Consider the following 19367-nt stretch of genomic DNA (forward strand, 5'->3'; position numbering starts at 1 on the left):
CGAACAAGTAAAATTTTTTGCAGGTCTTATCAAGCTCCCAATCGTCGTGCCAGACGGCCGCACAGGCTTCAGACAAAGATGACAGCGCACGCAGAGAGTTTTGTGGCGACGTATTGAGACCCTGCAGCCGGTCTCGAGTTACTTCTATGTCCATTGCGAGGTTGGACTGAAGGCTGCTGGTAGCCGCTTCAGAGACATGACTGCCAGTTACTGTGACAGGAGAAATATGATCAGGAACAGCGGCATCGTATTTCCGCTTCCTATTTCGACGAATTATCCCAGATCGCGAATAGATGCAAGCAATGGCATCATCTCTGCAGCGCTGGCATCCATCGCGTTCGCGGGAGCATGCAACCTACAGATTTGTCAAAGCAATCCTCCCGGCTCGTGAAATGGGTCGGATAGACATACCTTGCGGGATCGGCATGTATCGCACTCCAATCGTCCTTCTGGTCAGTCCACAGTCTCTGCTAGATGGTAATTAACGAAAGCTTACAGCATATGGAGCGAGGGTCTCGGGCATGGTTGAAGCGGTTGATAGTTTTGAGAAGAGTTGTTGTGGCAGCTTCGCGGAAGTTATTCAGTAAGTATCAACCTCCATGACGCTTTGACGCTCCCGAAATACCTCCGACGGAGCTTACGGAACTTACATTTGCCATAGGTCATGACTTCATTGTCGAGGCAACACAATGGTACTGAGCACACGCAATATTGAGCTTGCTATAAAAGATGACACGCCACACAGATGGTTTCGAAATGTATTACACATCTGGCCTAAATACACCTCTATGGCACCGTCCATCGCTATCCTCGGCGCTGGCCCCAGTGGTCTGCTACTGGGCCGGATGCTTGAACTCGCCAACATCGCCTATGTCATCTTTGAGCGAGACATATCAGGCAACGAGTCCTCTTCGCGAGCTGGTACGCTCGATATTCATGCCGACTCTGGTCAACTCGCTCTCCAAAATGCCGGCTTACTGGATCAGTTCAAGAAACTGGCCCGCCACGATGCGCACACCATATTAGCCGACGAAAAGGGCAAAGTGTACATCAGGACCAGTGAAAGCGACGAGGCCAATGAAGACAGACCCGAGATCGACCGCAAGGATCTACGAGCGCTGCTCCTGAATTCGGTCCCAGCCAACAGAGTGCGCTGGGGTTTGAAGGTTCAACACGTGCAACGAGATTCGGACGGGTTAATATCTGTCCATTTCGCAGACGGAAATATCGAATCAGGATTCCGACTTGTTGTAGGGGCGGATGGTGCATGGTCCAAAGCTAGAAATTTAGTACGTCACTTACCTATCTTGCAAGATATCTGTCTTTGAACGACTAACAGCAAAGGAAGGTCACTTCGGCCAAACCCCAATATTCTGGGCTGCACTACTTGACCACAACTATAGACCCACAGAATCCGTTCCACTCTATCGCCGTCTCGCTTGTTGGAAAGGGCAACTATATAGCTTTCGGCGGAGGAAAGCAAATCGTTTCCTTAAAGCTCGGTGACGGCTCCTACTACGTCGGCGTTGGCCTGCGTCTTCCCGAGAATTGGAGTTCAGAGTACGCCGCTGTTCTCGAGGACCCCAAGGCGATACGTCGGCTGTTGCTCAATGACCACTTCAACGATTGGCCCAAGCTACACACGGACCTGATCGAACACAGTGACGGGACATTCTATGCTTGGCCACTGTACGCTATGCCGACAGAATCTCTATCGTGGAGGACAGTTCCTGGTGTTACTCTGATAGGGGATGCTGCGCATGTAAGGTAAGACTCATTTACACTCTGGGGTCGCTCCACTTCCTCTCGTGCGAGAAACTAACCGACGATACACCAGCACACCTTTTGTCGGAGAAGGCGTCAACTGTGCCATGACAGACAGTCTCCAGCTCGCCCAACAAATTGTCAAGCATGGGGTCGATGACCTTGATCGTGCCGTCTCCGGGTACGAGAAATTAATGTTCCCCCGTGCGATCGATCTCATCAGCCGAAGCGCGAAGAGCGGCGAGCTGTTCTTTGCGCCAGATGCACCTCGAGGCTGGCTCAAGACTTTTGCTGGCATTGACTGTGACTAAAGAGGTTCTGGGCTAAAGAGGAGATCCCTTCGGGAGTGGGCAATGTATGTTACATAGAGACACAAATCGGTATCCTAGACTACCACAACAACAAACTTCTGGAGTCAAGTCACGTCCCTCTCTATACGCAGGTCTAGCCATCTTCTGTTGCGGTTCAATAGATTGTAGCGTATACGACGTCTTCAGGAGGTACTTGAAACACAGAGATCTCACCACCGCCGCCTAGCCTTCGCAAAAGGGCACCACAACCCCCGTCCACTTGACACCCAGCAAAGTCTCTGGGCCGGAGTTGACCATTACACCCGTGTCTCGCGCAGATCTCCGAAATAGACAGAGATGGCGAGTGATTCATGATCTGCTTCTGTACTAGCCATTCAACTCATCTGGCGTCTTCGAAGCACACACGAGACTACCGCTCAGGGGACGTTCTGCAAAGTCAGCTTGGTCTCTCCATCGTAGACCCTCAACTCCTCGCGAGCCTGCCTAGCAGCATCCAGCACGAGGGCGGCGTGCTTCTCAGAGCGCGGAAGGAAGCGTGCTTTGAACGGCTCAGGCCGCATATTTTCGCTCTCTGTGTAAGCGAAGATGTCGAGCTTCACTGGATTTCCCTATATCGGAGCAATCTCGTGTTAGTTGGGGGTCGCCCTAGACAGAGCGTAATAGGTGATGGGGATGGGGCTGTAATTGCCATTGTGGCCACTGCATTGGGTGTTCAGCTCTTCTTACCTGCTCGTCCAAGCCTGGTCGAATATCAAAGGCCCACAGCATCCTGGCGATGGTGATGAATAGCCCCTGCTCGGCAAGCGGCTGTCCGCTACACTGACGCCGACCCCATCCGAAAGCGTTGTGTCCCTTTTTCGACGGATGGGGACGTTCGAGACCGTTGAAGAAGCGCTCCGGTCGAAAGACGTCGGGCTCAGGATAGTCGTTGGGGTTACGATGGATGCCCCATAGGTTTCCGGTAATGGCCGTTTCCTTGGGAATGAAATATCCCCGGTAATCGTCGTCCTGAATCGGGCTGTGCGGGATTCCACCCAAGATGGTCACGGAACGCCAGCGGAGGACCTCCGAAACTAATGCTGCGACGTAAGGGAGCGAAGCTTCGTCGGACCACTCGGGCATGCGGTGGTCGCCGACTACCCGGTTGATCTCTTCCTGTGCCTTTTTCTGGGCCCCTGGGAATACACACATAGCTAAGACGAAAGATAAGGTGGAACTCGTGGTGGTGTCGACGCCTCCACCGATCAAGTTGGCCGTTAGACAGGCAATTTCTTCCAGCGTCAGGTTATTCTCGTTATGCTGTTTCAACAAGAGGGTCGAGAAGTTTTCTTCCTTTGCCTCTGCACCTTCCATAGCCAGAGCATAGAAGTATCGCTGGAAATGCTTCGTGTTGGAAAGAATCAATGAAGGAAGCTTGTAGAGCCATCCGGGGAGCTTGGCAAGGATGGGAATTGTCTCCATAAGGTAGAGGCCTGGAATGACATAGTTGACGCCCTCCATAAAGCCCAGAGCGCACAAGGCGACGTGGTCATTCATGCGATCGATCCTCCTACCCCACCCTATGATGGAAACAGTCGAGCAGGAGTATCTCTCGATCGACATAACCATGTCGTCCGGTCTCTCCATGAGATCCCGGAGTAGGACTTTGGACTCGTTGCCCTGAAACGTCCGATGCGCTCTCACAGCTTGGGACCCCACCACGTTGTGCTGGACCACAGTAAGTAGTGGATAATTTCTGATATAGATACCCCTGGACATACCGTCAAACGTCGGTGAAGGCGCCAGCGGTCCCCATATATCTGACAGACCTGGTTTTCCTTTGTCTGGTTCATCATGTCACCCATGACGACGAACTGTGGGCGTGAAGAATATATCGCCGCCCGTTTCTCGAGGAGACCAGAGATCGTCCAAGCATCGTTGCAGACAATGATGGGACGACTCCCGTTCCAAAGTGTGACCATAGGACTGTTGTATCGGTGTGACATCTTCTCAAACTCGAGCCAAGGCCGGGACTTTGGAATGTCATACCAGTTGCCAATGACTGGAAGAGGGAAGGGCCCCGGAGGCATCTTCCTGCGGAGACGCAGGATATAGACATAGTCTGCCAGGACCCATAGCAACGGGACACCAATTGTTAGAATCAAGAGGAGGGACGCCAGATGCTTTGTGCTTCTCAGGCTTTGAAAAAGGTCGAGCAATTTGCTTGCTTTGCCAAGAATACCCATAGTGGTACGACTGGGAATAAGCGGTTTGTGTAGGAGCCGATGCCTTGGTCTGAGCGGGGAGCAGCTCTACCGGAGAATGTCCATGAAAGCATTTTCAATGGGGGATACATTCAGTCTTTATACGCCAAAATTCCCCAGGGTAATATTTCTCAACTTCCGCGTAGTCTGGGGTATGGAACTGCGGAACTAATCGAGGTTGGTTCGGGCACATCGCACGAACATACTTGAGATAGCAGCGTATCTGTGTGTTCATGTCAATGGCCATGGTCATCCGTTGCCTCATCTTCAGGTTCCTGATATTCCCCATCTCTCCGGGACAATCTAGCTCCCGGTGTCTCCCAACCTATCACTGGACGGATTTGGCGCCCCACATAATGTTACTAACCTCTTTATTCATCTCCTGGGTTATCATGTGGGGCCTTTGCTTTCTCTCTCGGCTCCTACTAGCATCTCTCAAATCGGAGCGGAAGTTTTTCCTATTATAGTCCGTACTATTTGCAATCTGCGAGCTGTATGATATTGTGGGAGTCTCGATCACAACCATGAGAGCTGCAATTGGCTTTATCACTAGTTCTGTAGGCTACTACCCAAACCTCCTGGATTCTGATACTAAGAATCCGCCATGGTTGACTTTTGTGTGTCGACATCTCTGCTTAAAGTCTTAAGGACAACTGTCCTCCCAATGTCCCTGTGTTGATTGCGTCTTTAATTTTTTCTCCAACGTCGGCGTCTTCGGACCCCGAATGCAAGGCGCTACCATCAGTTTTCGTCCCGTACGGCTGCGTCCGCAGAATCTCGAAGCCTCGTCCGCGTAGTCTCTTCGGCCACACTCCACTCTTCCCAGGAGCGAGGATGCCATTGGGATCCAGGCTGTCCTTGAGCTGTTCGTTGAACTTGAGCGAGGCACCGTTGTTCCAGTTGTAGACGCTCGCAATTTGGTCCATGAAGCATAGGTGTGTCCTGTATTCACCGTAGCCCTGAATAGAATCTTAGTCATCGCCGCAGGCGTTGAAGTGCGGATTGGTGGAATAATGGGGCGATATGCTCGAAGCAACAGAAATATTTGAGCTTACCTCGGCAGCTGCATCGTCAATCAAGAGCTCAATGCACCGATGTGCGCGTCGACGAGAATCAGGGTCGGACTTATCAAAAGTCAAGCACACTGTGGTACCTTCGTCAGCCAAATTCAAGCCGTTAAAACCTTCTAGGGGTGGGAAGACAAACGAACCGATATGGTGAAGTTCGCGCCAACCCACGACAAAGGTGCCGAGATAGTCGAACCCGAACTCCCGGAACCTCTGTTTGACCATCTGGTACTGCTTGTTGGCATCTATGCCTGTTGCGGGTGAGATTGGCGAAAACCCCAGCAATGACCCCGGCTTGCAGGTCCAGTCCAGCCATCCCAGCTCGTAAGTGTTGGGCATGCCCTTCAGGGTTTCCTCCCGCATGTGAAGAACTGTCTTCTGAGCGCCTTCTTTCAAAGGCTCTGGAAACATATAACTTGCCTGTAGAGAGGGTGATCAGAAATAAAACATGGTTAATGGAGCATAGCAGGAATAGGCACTGGTGGTCAGACCCGCCATAGGGTGGCAATCAACGGGACTCACTCCAGGAATTTGCATAAATGTATTCTTCAGCACTTCCCACTGTAAGTCGCGCATTGGCTTAGGTCCATACATGGCACCGTAAATATTCCACCGACCAACCCCTATTTTCCTGGAGATTTTGTCAATCTCCATATCAGTCAGAATGTCATTTGAATCTGTGTAATGAGACTTCTGAGCGAGGACAGCAGCATCGAGGAGAGTGGACCGGATTGTTGGTGCATTCTGAATGACCATGCCAATCCGGAGAACACGAATGGCTTCCACAATTGCGGGAAGATCGGTGTCATTCTGGAAAGAGAATAGGTAGGATTGGTAGCCCTGAACAGAATAGTTAGCCCTGGTGTATCGAAAAAGAGCTGTGGTTCCGGGCCAGAGGAGAGGTCTTACACCAGGGTCCGGCATGAGCCAAAATCCCATCTTGGTGACAATACCATAGTTGGACTGTGTGAAGATGCCATCAGGGTAGGGGCCAAAGCCGTACTGGAAAGTCTGCCAGGTATTGTTGCCTGGCAGCGCACCCATGCCCGTGCGCATTACTTCACCAGTAGGCAAGACAACTTCCATACCACAATGCATCGAAAAATGCTCTCCGTAGGGTGTGTAGCCGGCACCTCGATCGAGAGCGTTGCCGACGACCGAGCCACCACCAAGGTCGGGATTGTCGATCCAAAGATGCTTGAATCCATTCTTCTGCAGATAATCGTAGAGCGCGAAGTATGAAACGCCAGGCTCCAGGAGGCAGGTGCAGTCTCGGTCACTGACCTCCAGCACTTTGTTCATGCGGGCCCCCATATCAACAATGATGCTACCGCGAAGACGTGGTGCCGAACCTCCATACCCTGTAGTTGTTAAGCTTTGGTTAGAAGATCAAGTGCATGTGGCAGATGTAGGACTTACCAAGGTTTCGACCCATGGAGACCGGCCATAGTGGTGTCAGGTATTTGTTAGCCAGTTTGACAATGGCACAGACATCCTCAGTGGAGCCTGGCCGGACCACTGCACTGGCAAGAAAGACGTCTTTCTCCAGCACGTAGAACATGTCATGTTCTTTGGGAAGGTTGTAGTAATGTGCTTCTTCGTCAAGCTTCATGGTCTCCTTGGAGTAGAGCTCAACATTCTCCGGCCCAACCACCAGACTAATGTTCTTCAAAGCCTCTCTCAGGACACTTGCAGAGACATCTGGAGGGGTTATCAAGTCGGCATCGCTGAGCGAGTCAAGCAAAGAAATGGAGGTCATGGCTGGGTAAAGGAACCAATTGTCCACGTAGAAAAGTGCGCTGCGTATTCAAAGGGACGATTGAGCCAGATGCAGAAGAGTGTGTAAAAAGAATACAGATGAAACACACGGAGCCCTTCATATGTGGCATGCCAGAATATCGATTTCTCGAGGACGCTCGAGAGGACTGTAAGTGACGTGGCATGGGATAGCTCCCCACGGGGAACACGAGCTATGGTCAGCATCAGTTAGCCTCGCCCCGGGGGCAAGCCCCGCGCACATGTGCCGCCCACATAGAGTCGTTCAGCAGAAAATGGTGAGATGATTGGGGCTTTTGCAATGAACAAGCTCTCCAGCAAGGGAAGACAAAAGTTCGACCGCCGCACCTCCAAGCACCTCTTAGTCAGTTAGATGTGTGGGTACCAAGTGTATGTGGATACACTTCCCTGCACGAATGATGTGGCTGGCACGTGCTGAGGTCTCCACCTGCCCCACACGATTTGGTTGCAAAGAATCAGAGTCCACAGAGTCCCAGGGTCGAGTTTACCCGTCGACGGGGAAGTCGGAAAACAGATGGAGGAGTTATCATGAAAGCATTACTGATCATCCACGTCCGTGCTGATGGTTGTTGCTCTTTTGCTTTTTGCTTCAGCTTCCAGGGTCTTCATCATTTTTGGGTAGAAGGAGTGGAAGCCGATCCAGATCATTCTTGCGTGCATTCACAAGCTCGGTGATCGATCGACGAGCCTCAAGTAGTTGTACAAGTTCTGGGAACGGAGTCAGACGGATGGTGCATTTGGTGAGATTTTGGGAACGCTCACCCAATACAGAAGCTCCAATTTGCCAAAAGGAGCCAATCGCCCCAAGGACGAGCTTCAACATCTCGAGATATATGGGCCTGCTCTCGTCTGGACTTGCTGCAAGCTCGCATGCTGTCTTCGCATTAATTGCACCGGGACCAAGCAGGGTAGTAGTGACCAAAGGACAAGTTCGAGCAATATAATCGGGGTCCCATGCCTGAATAACGCGGCAAATTAGCTTCTCATCTTCTAAAGCCGACGTTTCCAGGGACACGTCCAGGTGTTCTGGGAATTTCCGATGACACAGTAGTCGAAGTGAAGCACGACTTTCATCGTCTCGAGTTAGCATTCCAGGACCTTGAATCTATCAGAGTTTTTCGACAAATGACTTACGAATGGAGGATTAAATGAGTACATACGATCCAATTATTGGCTGCAAAATTGGATTCGTCAAAGCTGAGACAGTTCGCGGAGAGATGAAATCTCTGCGGAAGGATCAGAGAGAAACAAGCAATGGAGGACTGGAAGTCGCATAGTGTCTGCGCGGTTGTATGCCGTCTGTGGATTATGTCGTGAGCGAATGCCCTCAGGAAAGAGGCTATAAGAAACCAAGCCCTGTCATCGTCGTTAGGTGAATTCTTTAGTGTCTTCCATACGTGAATTGGGTCTGGTATGACCACGACCGATACAACCGGTGTGTCAGAGGACCAGGCTTCGTCAGATACCGGTAGCAGTACATTGATGTGAGTTTTGTCGATCGTATGTGGCCGCTTTAGGATGGTGCCCGAGAACATGTCGAGCTCCCAGGCCAACCACCAAGCTCGTCGAAGTTCTTCTTTCTTGCTCCATTCTTCTGTTGATGTCCATTGCACTGTGGCTTTCGAATCTAGAATCTCATGGTCGATACTGTTCAGTCCAAGGTCATACGCCAAGCGGCAGGAGACACCAATGAGATTACCGCAACGTCCACTGGAACCACAAACTTGATGATACCAGCCCAGAAGAATTAATCCTTGTAACAATGACAAGTTTGCTTGGATTGCCGCGTCTAGCTTCATGGCGTCCTGAAACAACTGCGTCGCCTGACTTAGAAAAGGTTCTGCCCGTCCCTTCGGAGGTAAATGGGTGAAATACGAAGACGTGGAAAACCGGGCTGCCAGAGCGCAGATGGTGTCTAGGATCAAGCAATCTTCCAAAGAGAGGCTCTGATATTTGTCAGTGTCCTGGCCGTTACGTTATACTTCGCGTAAAATCGTGGTTTATGAAAAAGAGGCAGCCAGCCAGCCACGTGCTTGAAAAAAGCATCGATGCTACAAAAGTAAGTCTCGAGTTTTTGTAAGGTGTGGACATTACATCACTCACATCTCATCCACAACCACGGCAGGGAATGGTATGGTATATCTGGTTGGCCTTGCATTTCCGTGGCTCATTGAGTTTGTACTGGATGCGGGAAAAAAGCCGAACTGAAAATTATAATTCATCTCAAATCCTCCCGTGGAGCCTTGTGTCCCCAAAAGAGTCATGTCTGGCATCTCTCCTAGATTTCCCTGTAGGCCTTCTGAGCCCTGAGCATTCGAGAAGCCGTCCGTAAGCCAGGACCCTAAGGTTGGGTCAAAAACATCTGCGAAGAATCGCGTTTCAGTCTGTCCGGACAGGAGACCAGGATTCAGGTCATTCGTACATAGAAGTCCATTTTCTATATCGTTCGTTGTCATTTCCCCGACGTGGTCAGGAGAGAAGCCAGGTGTTGGAAGGACCTGGGGAGACTGGGAGTTGGTGTTTGAAAGGCTGTACTGCCTCTCTCTACGTCGCAATAGAGCATTTTCCAGCACAGTAGGATCCAGCAGGTCGAGGATGCGGTCTAGGACCAGGGACATCAGGCTTGCCGCTTTCCTGCTTTGAACAATTCAATAAACTCACTCAAGCCCTCCTCTCCTTCTAATTCCAGAAGCCGTCGAGGGGACGCGCTCAACTGCCAGGGACGAGTTGCTGGTCGTCTCTTCTTCGGGTAGTAACAGTCTTGTCCAGTTCGAACACACAAGGAGCATCTTGGGGTTCGTTTGTCACCTTCCTATGGTTATTCGTGCGCTCACAAATACGGGTCTGCAGCGCCAACATACATTTGATTTTCTTCCTTCGCAAGCATTAGATATAGTGCAGCACGCTTCATGACAGGGGATCGTACCTGTTACATTCTCCACATGCTCGAGCTTGTCCGCCTCTCTTTGGCTTTTCTTCTACCGTGACTTCGTAGGTTGATTCCACACCGTTGTTGTCGTTGTTGTCGTTGTTGTCGTGGCTCGACACGTCTGAGCCCTCTCCCGTGAATATATCGTCCATAGGAGCATCCATGAAGGAGAGAATCTAGAACAAGGGACCGGGACAGCTTTCACCGTTGAAGGCTCGCGTTAGACTTGCGGGTGGATTATAATTATTCATCCAGCGGAGGGAGCGGACGGGTTCCAGATGGGGAGAAGCACCGTGCACCGCTGAGGGCCTCCATAGCCTCCCTGTAAGGGTTTACATAGGTGAAGGAGGTGGTGGCGCTCTTGGCACTGGGTTGCTTAATCACTCGGCGGGTTCCCCCTAATTATCCCAAGCCCAGCCCCCCATAGTCCTAGCTACTTAGGCATGCACTCATCGTTTTGTCCGGGGCTAGGAATTTCGTTTTAATGATCATTTCGGCTCCGATGGCAGGAAGTCTAGATTTCATTCTGGAGAAGACTCTGCAACGCATCATCCCGGCAGGAAACTTTCGCGGACATATACTGATTACATAGCAACGTTGATAGATACCTACAGAAGGCACAGTTCTGGGATCGAGAGCAGCAGCTTTTCACGATCAACTGCCAGTTAACCAAACGGCAATGAGTTGTGCTCCATGCTACCGGGTAGTCGAAAAGGTCTGCAACGGCTTCCTGTCAATGGGAAACCAGAGCTAGAGGATCTCAAGGGATAAAAGCTCGGATAATGGGAAAAACTACGGACTGCTAGAAGAAAGAAAAAAGGAAAACTTGCCTCAGGACGCGGGTCGGTATTGAGTGAGAAAGCCGTCGTCATGCAAGGCTGGGGCGGAATGCAGCTGGGGAATCATCGATACAAGGAAACAGGGCCTTGTCGTATGCAGCCCTGCCAATCAGCTCGAGCCAGAAATGAGCCCAGGGCGGCATACAATGCGGGGAAGATTTCTCAGCACGGCATTCAGAAGGCCGGATATCCATACAAGGATGCTCAAGCAGGTAAGCACCAGAGTCGACTCAGAGAATGTCACAGGTTAGCATCGGTATCCGGCATCTCCAAGCACCTCCAGAGCGGTATGTGATGCACATCAAGCTTATTCTCGACAATGTCCGCGTTTTCGGATCCGGCTATGAAGCCAGCATGGCACGGATAACGGAACCTGAAGCTATTTCCCTTGAGAACCCTGCGAACTCTGCCGGGAGTCGCCCACTCCGGCTTCTGCTCAAGTAGGATTTTGGTTACCAACAGTTCAAATAGGCTCTCCCGTTGATGGAGCCCTGAGACTCCGCCGGCAGTCGCCCAGTCCGGGCTTATGTTAGAGAAAGATTTTAGCGATGAACAGTTCAAATACCCAGTAGGCCCTTGAGGCCCACTCAGAAAATCGATCCATACTTTCAATAAGCCCAGGCCACCACTTTCTTGTTTGTCGCGCCCCTTTTGGACCAAGTCCCTTCCTCGCTGACTTCAAGATGCCAATCGATAAATCTTGGCCAGGTTACAAGAAAGGCACCATTCCTGACGATGGATTCGAATGGATATGGCAAAAAGCTATCCCCGCAGATGAACCAGATAGACCTGTGAAAGTGGTTACCATCCCCTTTGGATACGAGAAGCGCGTGCTGCCTCGAGGATGGCAGAAAACGCCCGAGAACATGCCATTGGAGCTTGACATTATTTTTGAGAAAGATATTGAGATCATCATGCGGGACGGAGTCAAGGTAAGATTTGAGGCAATAATGCCCTTGGGCAACGAACTGTTTGCTAACGTGTTGCTAGATATACGCCGACATCTATCGGCCTGCTGACACGGGCGGAAAGAAAATTCCAATTATTATGCCATACTCACCATATGGCAAAGGAGGCGGTGGCGCGAACCTGATGGGTGTGGTGCCTTATCGAGTGGGAGTCCCAAAGAGTCGTCAAAGCGGTCTTGAGAAGTTTGAAGGGTTCGTGGCTTCTCAGCCCAGAAAGAGTTTGCGCTGACCGACCAAAGTCCTGATCCTAACGAGTGGTGCCGCCGAGGCTACGCCATCCTCGACCCAAATGCCCGAGGGTCGTTCGATAGCGAAGGGAATTTGCATTATTTTGGCCGCAAGGAGGGTAAGTTGAATTCAAGCCGCCCGTACCAATTTTCTCAGAGTTTCTCCTTAGGTGAGGACTGTTACGACATTATTGAATTTGCCGCGAAATACGGTTGGTGTAATGGAGCCGTTGGCATGGCTGGCAACTCCTGGCTCGGAATCGTGCAATATTGGGCTGCCATGGAGCAACCGCCTCATCTCAAAGCCATTGCTCCATGGGAAGGTCTCAGCGACGTCTATCGCGATTTATGCCGCCGGGGAGGAATTCCATGGGCCCCTTTCTTAAAATGGGTGCTCATGGGTATCCCAGGTAAGTAATTTTCTTATACAAGTCTATACGCTCATTCAGATAACTTAGTCCCGTAATCATAGGTCGCGGTCTTCAAGAGGCTGTCACGGAAATGGCTGAAGCTCACGAGTTTTATGATGCCTATTGGGAATCAAAAAGGGTTGATTTCAGCAAAATCAAAATCCCGTCTTATATCCTCGGATCATACTCGACAATGCTGCACACAATAGGCTCGGTCAGCGCATGGAGGGATACTAACACAGATAAGAAATGGTTGCGCTTCCATCCTCATCAAGAATGGTACGAAGACTATCATTATCGCTCCATTGACGATTTGGATCGCTTCTTTACGAGATATCTGAAAGGAGAAGAAAATGGCTGGGAGAATACGCCCAAAGTTCGCGTTTCAATGTATCGATTTGGTGAAAAGGTACTGATAACCTGTGTGGACGATCGAAAGCCACTAGATCGCTAATGTCGCCATCCAGTACCCTCTGTACGACCAAGTCGAAACGGACTATCCGATCCCTCGCACCAAGTACACAAAGCTATACCTCACATCGAATAAGACTTTGCAAGACTCACCTGGTACAGAGGAAGCGGTTCATTCATACGACTCCACTAGCGGCGATATGGTAACATACGACTACATATTCCCAGAGCGAACAACGCTCGCCGGGTTCTCGAAACTCAAAGTTTTCGTTTCTTGTCAAGAGCACAACGATCTCGACATCTACGTCATGTTGAGGAAGCTGTCAGTCGATGGGGAGCTTATGGAACAGTCGAATGTGCCCCTCCACGAGCTTCCAGTGAAGTCCGTGAAAGAAGTCGCCAATGTGAACCCGACAAAGTATCTCGGTCCGACTGGCATCCTCCGGGCTTCTCATAGAGAACTCGATTCACAGCGGTCAACGGAATACTGGCCAGTCCACCCTCATTTGCGTGCCGACTACGTCGAGTGTGGAAATGTTGTCGAGATGAATATCGGCATCTGGCCGATGGGTATCGTCTACGAGAAGGGCGAGGGATTGCGTCTGCAGATATCGGGAAAGACAATGGTACTCCCCGAATGGGACAACCCCCACGTCAAGCACATGGAACCGCAGTTTAACAAAGGACGCCACAGACTGCACCTGGGCGGAAAGTATGCAGAGAGCTTCTTGCTGGTGCCGAAGCTGTAGACTCCTGGAATCTCGTGTAGTGGCTTCCTTCAAAAACTCACCACATATGTGGTATATTCTCTACTATTCCTATTTGAAGAGGTTAATCCTAAGAAGAGCTAGACTTCTCCTCCGAGTGATTTGAGAATCATTTGAGCCGGCAATGATAACGCCGATTGCAACCGTGCAATATCTCAGCGGCATTCCGTCGGGAGCAAGTTCATCCATTGGGCTAAATATCCACCAAATGAATCGCGTTCTCGGTCCAGATTGGACAGGCGCCAGCCACTGGCACGATTGGTCTGTGTACTCGAGATCCATGCCAGCCGGAGAGACAAGAACGAAGACTAGCAAATCGCTTCCCATATACGTCAACCTCAAATTCCACTCTGCGCGAGCTTCTTGGATCATGGTCTGGCGCATTGGTACTCGAGCGGCGAAGAAGTAATCTTCCTTGCGTTTCCTCATGGCTCAATCAAGGGATTCACGTCTGCGAGATAAAGTGGCTATCGTCACAAGTCAGCACATTCCTCCATGCACACTCACTTTTATGACTTGCAGGCCTAATTGGTGATGAGGAGGTACTTCTGGATTTGGAGCAGCCACAGCCAAAAGATTTGCCGAAGCTGGGGCCAAAGTCGTCATATCTGACATCAATCCTGACGACGAAGCACGCATTGCTGAGAGCTCTCCCTCAATAAAATTCTTCCAAGGCGATATCACCAAGTTGTAAGATTGGCAAAGGCTTCTTGATTTCACCCTCAAGGAGTTTAGAAAAGTCTCGATCCTCGTCAACAACGCCAGCACCACATATCGGAACAAACCCATACTTGAAGTGACCGAGCAGGAGTTTGACCGGGTCGTTAGGCGTCAATTTGAAATCTATCTTCCAGGCCATACGCATTATTGTGCCGCATCTGATCGAAAAAGGTGAAGGGGGTTCAATCATCAATATTGCATCCATTGGTGCTGTGCGACCACGTCCTGGCCTTGTCTGGTACAACGCCTCGAAAGGGGCAGTCGTCAATGCCACAAAGAATTTGCCCATCAAGGCATCCGAGTCAATGGAATCTGCCCTCTTTTATCCGGCACCGGTCTCTTTTCTTCATTCGTAGGCGTTGAAGACACGCCGGAGAAGAGGAGCAAGTTCATAGCGAGCGTTCCGACAGGAAGGCTCACGGATTGTGTTTGACGTGGCCAACGCAGCGTTGTACGTTGCAAGTGACGAGTCAGGCTTTGTGACCGGAACCAATCTGGAGGTCGACGGAGGACGCGCTATTGGCTAAAAGAGCAGCACAATCCAGCTATACCTGTGGAGCTAGCGAGCTAGGTGGCTATTAGTATGGAGCAGTTTGAGATAACCTCGAAATTGGAAATTGTTGCTAAACACTCCAGGGCACTAGTGACGAGGACAAGCAAGGACTAGATAGATTCGACTACTGGGTAGTCTAGAACGCGACTTTTCCCCACCTAATAAATTCACGCGACATCCTCAACTCATTTCTTCTCATCATCGAGATTCACCCTGCCACAGCTTTTTCTTGCATGATCGCGGAAGGGTTCCTCCAGTTGAAGGGCATTTCAAATCAAGCGGACTTCGTCACATCAACAGCTCTGCCACCACAGTTGCATCGCGACAACCATCGTCGTACTTGCCACCCTTGTCTGAGGTAAGATGCATTTGGCTATTTGGGTCGCGGCCTTGCGAATGCCGAATCCCGAGGCGACGCCTGACTCCCAGCAGGCCAACGCCCTGAGGCAAGATTGCGGGTCTCCTACCCATACCGACGACCTGTTGGCCAGAGCGTATCCTTGGTTCCCAGATTGGTGCAAGACCCCCCACAATAAGATTAGTCGTTATTGTAATATTTCAATGCCCCGCTGGAGGATGTTATCATTGAGGTGAAAATGCATGACGACTATTTCCTTCGAGTTAGTTATACTCCTTTCCAAAAAGGAGTGCATTGAGCGGGGAATTTAGTCACCCAGCAACAGGCAATGTCGCCAATCACGCCATACAAGATCAATATACCAGACGAGAAGATTCAACGTCTTAAACAACAGATCGCGCTTGCCGACTTCCCTGATGAGCTTCCAGACGTCGAACCTTGGAGTCGGGGTACGCCTTTGGCTGATCTAAAGCGTCTCGCTGCTTATTGGCAAAATGGTTTTGACTGGCGTGAGCAAGAAGCAAAATTGAACCAACTCCCTCAATTCATGACACAAATCGATATTGATGGCTTTGGCACCTACGATATTCACTTTGTCCATCAACCAAGTCCGATGAAGGAGGCTATCCCGCTTGTTTTCTGTCATGGATGGCCTGGAAGTTTCGCCGAGATCACAAAAATTCTCCCAATGTTGATAAGTGAAGGGAATGATTCGCCCTCATTTCACGTGGTTGTTCCTAGTATGGTCGACTACGGGTTTTCGTCCGGGGCGAAAAAGGTTGATGCACAACCGGTGTACCTCAATATTTTTGCGCTCACGCTTCGACTAGGCGAATTTTCAATTCGAGCAGCACGCCGAGGTGGCACATAAACTAATGGTCAAATTAGGGTACAAAGAATACGGTAAGCTGGTCCGCGATCTGTGCGCCTACGGCAATTGACATTCATTATAGTTGCCCAAGGAGGGGATCTGGGCTACTTTGTGGTCCGTTTTCTGGCAATCCTGTATCCAGAGTCATGCAAGGCACAGCACATCAACATGTGTCATCCTCCCGAGATCAGCGCTGCTTCCCATCCTGTCCTATGGGCTCAGTTCCAGGCGACTCCTTTAACCGAACACGAAAAAGCTGGGATTGCTCGTTCCCGTTGGTTCCGCGAAGAGGGATTTGGGTACAATCTTCTTCAGAGCACGAAGCCTCAGACTGCTGCTTACGCGATCACCGCGAGCCCAGTGTCTCTCCTAGCTTGGATTTATGAAAAGCTCCATGACTGGACCGATGGCTACCCTTGGACCGATGACGAAGCACTCATCTGGATCAGTATCTACCACTTTTCTACGGCAGGAGCTGCGGCCTCACAGCGAATCTACTATGAGAAAACCCATCGTACGCCAAGAAAAGGGTTTCCCCTGAAAGAGGCCCATCTCGAAGTCCAGCGATACATTGATGTGCCTCTTGGATATTCACGATTCCCGAAAGAGATAGTTCTGCTACCTAATATATGGGTAAAAGCGATTTCGCAACGACGACAACCAATGCTTCGTTTAGAAACTTTGTTTTCCTTATATGCCTGTCAGCTCTAACCGTAGAAGGTCCTTTTCTAAGATCTCCTGTTTCCTCGTTTTCATTTCTTCCACATCCCAATTGGCCCATACCAGACGACTTTTCAGAAATTCCGCCTCAGGACTTACAAGCCAAACGGCGAAATGAGCCGGTAGGTCGACTGTTTGGTCACTCCCCGTTAGCGTCTGCCACTCACCATGCAGCGATTTGGTGTAGAAGACCTACCAGAATCCATAGAAACCGCAGTGTTTCCTATTTTTGCCGACATGGCCCTGGCAATCAGACCTGGGTGCAAATTGACGATGCGGACAGTGGGTAGTTCTTCCTGTATGATGTCCATAGCCTTTGTAATTGCTGTCTTTGACGCCGAGTGGCCACTGTGTCCCGTACAATGGCCCTGCCTCACACCGTAGTGCGCCAAAATGCTCGAGAGAATGATCAAGACGGCGTCGGGCTTAGAAAGCCGCAGAAACTCGAGCGCGAACAGGAAGCTGCCTTTGACATTGATCTCAAAGCACTTGAACCACTCGTTGATGTCGATATCCAGAATGGGTTGGTTGACGTTTTGATACCCAGCGTTGTTGACCCAGACGTCTATTTTGCCAAAGACTGCTTCAATTGGGTTAAAGGCTTCTCGGACCGCCATAGTATCTGTTATGTCCAGAACTAATGGGTGCATTTTTGACTTTCCCAGTTCCTCAAGCTCGGCCTTCAGTTTGAGCAGTCCGGTCTGATTGAGGTCGATTAGGACCAAGTATTTCGTGCCCGCTTGAACAAATGCTCGACATGGCAGATCCAATCCCACCAGCCGCCCCTGTGATTAGAACGATCTTTCTAGCCGTTGAAAGCTCTGGTCGCGACGGCGAGATGGCTGGGTAAGGCGCATGATGGTACTGGGCTGTGAATTCTGCGAGAACAGGGTCTGCCATTTCGATGTACAGCAATTATCCACTCTGAAGCATCAAAACTCACGAAATCTCAAACTGAGTTGGTGGCTTGAGCGGTAGCATCATCATCTTCATCACTGCTATGATGAATATGCTCACATCTTGACGACTGCCTGCATAGTGCTTCCGGCAAAAGAACCGGCCTTTACAAACGACGGCACTTCAATTTTAGCTTCTGTTACCCCGTCGATTTGACTCGTCGAACTAGTAATCACGGCAATAAAAACACAGACTTCCAAGCCCGTGTGTACTTAAGCTTTTGAGTAATGAGCCTGCTGAAAAACACAGTTTTCCCGCTCCATGTCGCTGCCGCGAGTGCCAGGCGAGCATCGGACGCTGGGGACGGGGTTTTGTAACTGCCTGGTTTTCCGGATCACTGGCTACAGGCGCTATCGACGAATCCGAGAATCTATGGAATCAAAGGAAAGCTTGAGCCTGAATTATACTCGTACACATGTACAAGTTGATATGTTTGTGCTTGTATGCCTCTGCATTCATCCTGCTCTTCTACCCATCATGGAGCATCTTGCCGTGCCTCACTTTCTGATACAATCTTGCCACAACGGACGTAAACCTCCTCCCACCCAATGGCCCAAGCCACACCTTTAACATCGGAAAATTTCTCCTCGTCAGGTCTAACCTTCTCTATAAAAAAGGGGTCGTCTCGAGACTTTTTGATCCTGTGAATGTCTTTGACAATGAATTCGGCCACACGGTCGTACGGTGTAATATCAAGGGCCTTGAGCTCCGGCCATGCGCTCATCATGGCTTGCTGAACAGTCGAAGAGGTGTGATACTGCCATTGAAACAAAATGTGTGTCAGCTACAGAGAGCCAATGTTTCGTCCAAAACCACGCCTCAGCGCAAGAGTAAGCCAGAGAAGAGGGAATTACCAACCTGGGTATATTTCAGGATCCCATATTTTTCCACCAGCGGGCTAACCAAGGGTCCGTGGACTTGCGGCCAGTAGTGGTTGAATTGTTCTTCGGTCAAGCCTGGTTTCCTTTTGAGATACATGGACACTCGCAGGACCTTTGTTTTGGTGGCCATGACTAAACCTCAGACTGCTGCGAATCTGATAAGAAGATTACTTCGTTCTACAACAAACAAAGAGTAGGGAAAGGTCTTAGAGAGCCGGAAATCTTTTAAGGGCATGTGTTCTGTAAAAAGATGGCTCCCATGAGGCCGCGTTTACCAGCCCAAAGCAACGGGCTTTCCATGTCTGAAAGCTCTTAGCATCTTAGAAAATCCTCATGGGTGGATGGTGACTATGATTTCAAATAACTTCACATGGACCATTGGCGGGTGAGCAAGAACCTGAAGCGGCGTTGTGAATACCGATAGTTCCCCAGAGGCGACTTGCCTAGCATTTGCGGGGAATTCTTGCTAATGTTGTGAAAGGATACATATTGCAATCTGCCTTGTGATGTCCTGACATCTAGCGGATAACGAGTCTCGAAGCGAAATGTTCCCTATAACACGTAGCAGGCGAGC

The 19367-nt window shown here is 50.3% G+C and overlaps 8 protein-coding genes across 8 annotated transcripts; 3 read left to right on the forward strand and 5 right to left on the reverse strand.

Moving 5' to 3' along the window:
* Positions 1-689: 689 nt before the first annotated feature.
* On the forward strand, positions 690-2075 carry A1O5_00869 (uncharacterized protein; the record flags this gene model as incomplete). The annotated part of the gene is made up of 3 exons (XM_007741488.1): positions 690-1289; positions 1349-1767; positions 1838-2075. 3 exons carry the CDS (start codon positions 690-692, stop codon positions 2073-2075), a joined length of 1257 nt encoding a protein of 418 aa, XP_007739678.1.
* Positions 2076-2491: 416 nt separating this feature from the next.
* On the reverse strand, positions 2492-4300 carry A1O5_00870 (uncharacterized protein; the record flags this gene model as incomplete). Its single annotated transcript, XM_007741489.1, has 3 exons — positions 2492-2683; positions 2802-3782; positions 3836-4300. The coding sequence occupies 3 exons, from the start codon at positions 4298-4300 to the stop codon at positions 2492-2494; spliced, it is 1638 nt and encodes a 545-aa protein (XP_007739679.1).
* A 653-nt stretch (positions 4301-4953) lies between these two features.
* A1O5_00871 (uncharacterized protein) lies at positions 4954-7144 on the reverse strand (the record flags this gene model as incomplete). The annotated part of the gene is made up of 6 exons (XM_007741490.1): positions 4954-5277; positions 5374-5462; positions 5529-5805; positions 5908-6225; positions 6295-6746; positions 6805-7144. 6 exons carry the CDS (start codon positions 7142-7144, stop codon positions 4954-4956), a joined length of 1800 nt encoding a protein of 599 aa, XP_007739680.1.
* A 627-nt stretch (positions 7145-7771) lies between these two features.
* Positions 7772-8981, reverse strand: A1O5_00872 (uncharacterized protein; the record flags this gene model as incomplete). The annotated part of the gene is made up of 2 exons (XM_007741491.1): positions 7772-8287; positions 8343-8981. The coding sequence occupies 2 exons, from the start codon at positions 8979-8981 to the stop codon at positions 7772-7774; spliced, it is 1155 nt and encodes a 384-aa protein (XP_007739681.1).
* A 2652-nt stretch (positions 8982-11633) lies between these two features.
* A1O5_00873 (uncharacterized protein) lies at positions 11634-13715 on the forward strand (the record flags this gene model as incomplete). The annotated part of the gene is made up of 6 exons (XM_007741492.1): positions 11634-11882; positions 11941-12110; positions 12158-12264; positions 12316-12555; positions 12618-12964; positions 13023-13715. The coding sequence occupies 6 exons, from the start codon at positions 11634-11636 to the stop codon at positions 13713-13715; spliced, it is 1806 nt and encodes a 601-aa protein (XP_007739682.1).
* Positions 13716-15692: 1977 nt separating this feature from the next.
* A1O5_00874 (microsomal epoxide hydrolase) lies at positions 15693-16911 on the forward strand (the record flags this gene model as incomplete). The annotated part of the gene is made up of 4 exons (XM_007741493.1): positions 15693-16142; positions 16195-16267; positions 16318-16811; positions 16876-16911. 4 exons carry the CDS (start codon positions 15693-15695, stop codon positions 16909-16911), a joined length of 1053 nt encoding a protein of 350 aa, XP_007739683.1.
* Positions 16912-16925: 14 nt separating this feature from the next.
* Positions 16926-17572, reverse strand: A1O5_00875 (uncharacterized protein; the record flags this gene model as incomplete). The annotated part of the gene is made up of 2 exons (XM_007741494.1): positions 16926-17086; positions 17152-17572. 2 exons carry the CDS (start codon positions 17570-17572, stop codon positions 16926-16928), a joined length of 582 nt encoding a protein of 193 aa, XP_007739684.1.
* Positions 17573-18387: 815 nt separating this feature from the next.
* A1O5_00876 (uncharacterized protein) lies at positions 18388-18923 on the reverse strand (the record flags this gene model as incomplete). The annotated part of the gene is made up of 2 exons (XM_007741495.1): positions 18388-18669; positions 18771-18923. The coding sequence occupies 2 exons, from the start codon at positions 18921-18923 to the stop codon at positions 18388-18390; spliced, it is 435 nt and encodes a 144-aa protein (XP_007739685.1).
* Between the last annotated feature and the right edge of the window lie 444 nt (positions 18924-19367).

The sequence above is a fragment of the Cladophialophora psammophila genome (genome assembly GCF_000585535.1).
Source record: "Cladophialophora psammophila CBS 110553 chromosome Unknown aczJe-supercont1.1, whole genome shotgun sequence".
NCBI classification, from domain to species: Eukaryota; Fungi; Ascomycota; class Eurotiomycetes; order Chaetothyriales; family Herpotrichiellaceae; genus Cladophialophora; species Cladophialophora psammophila.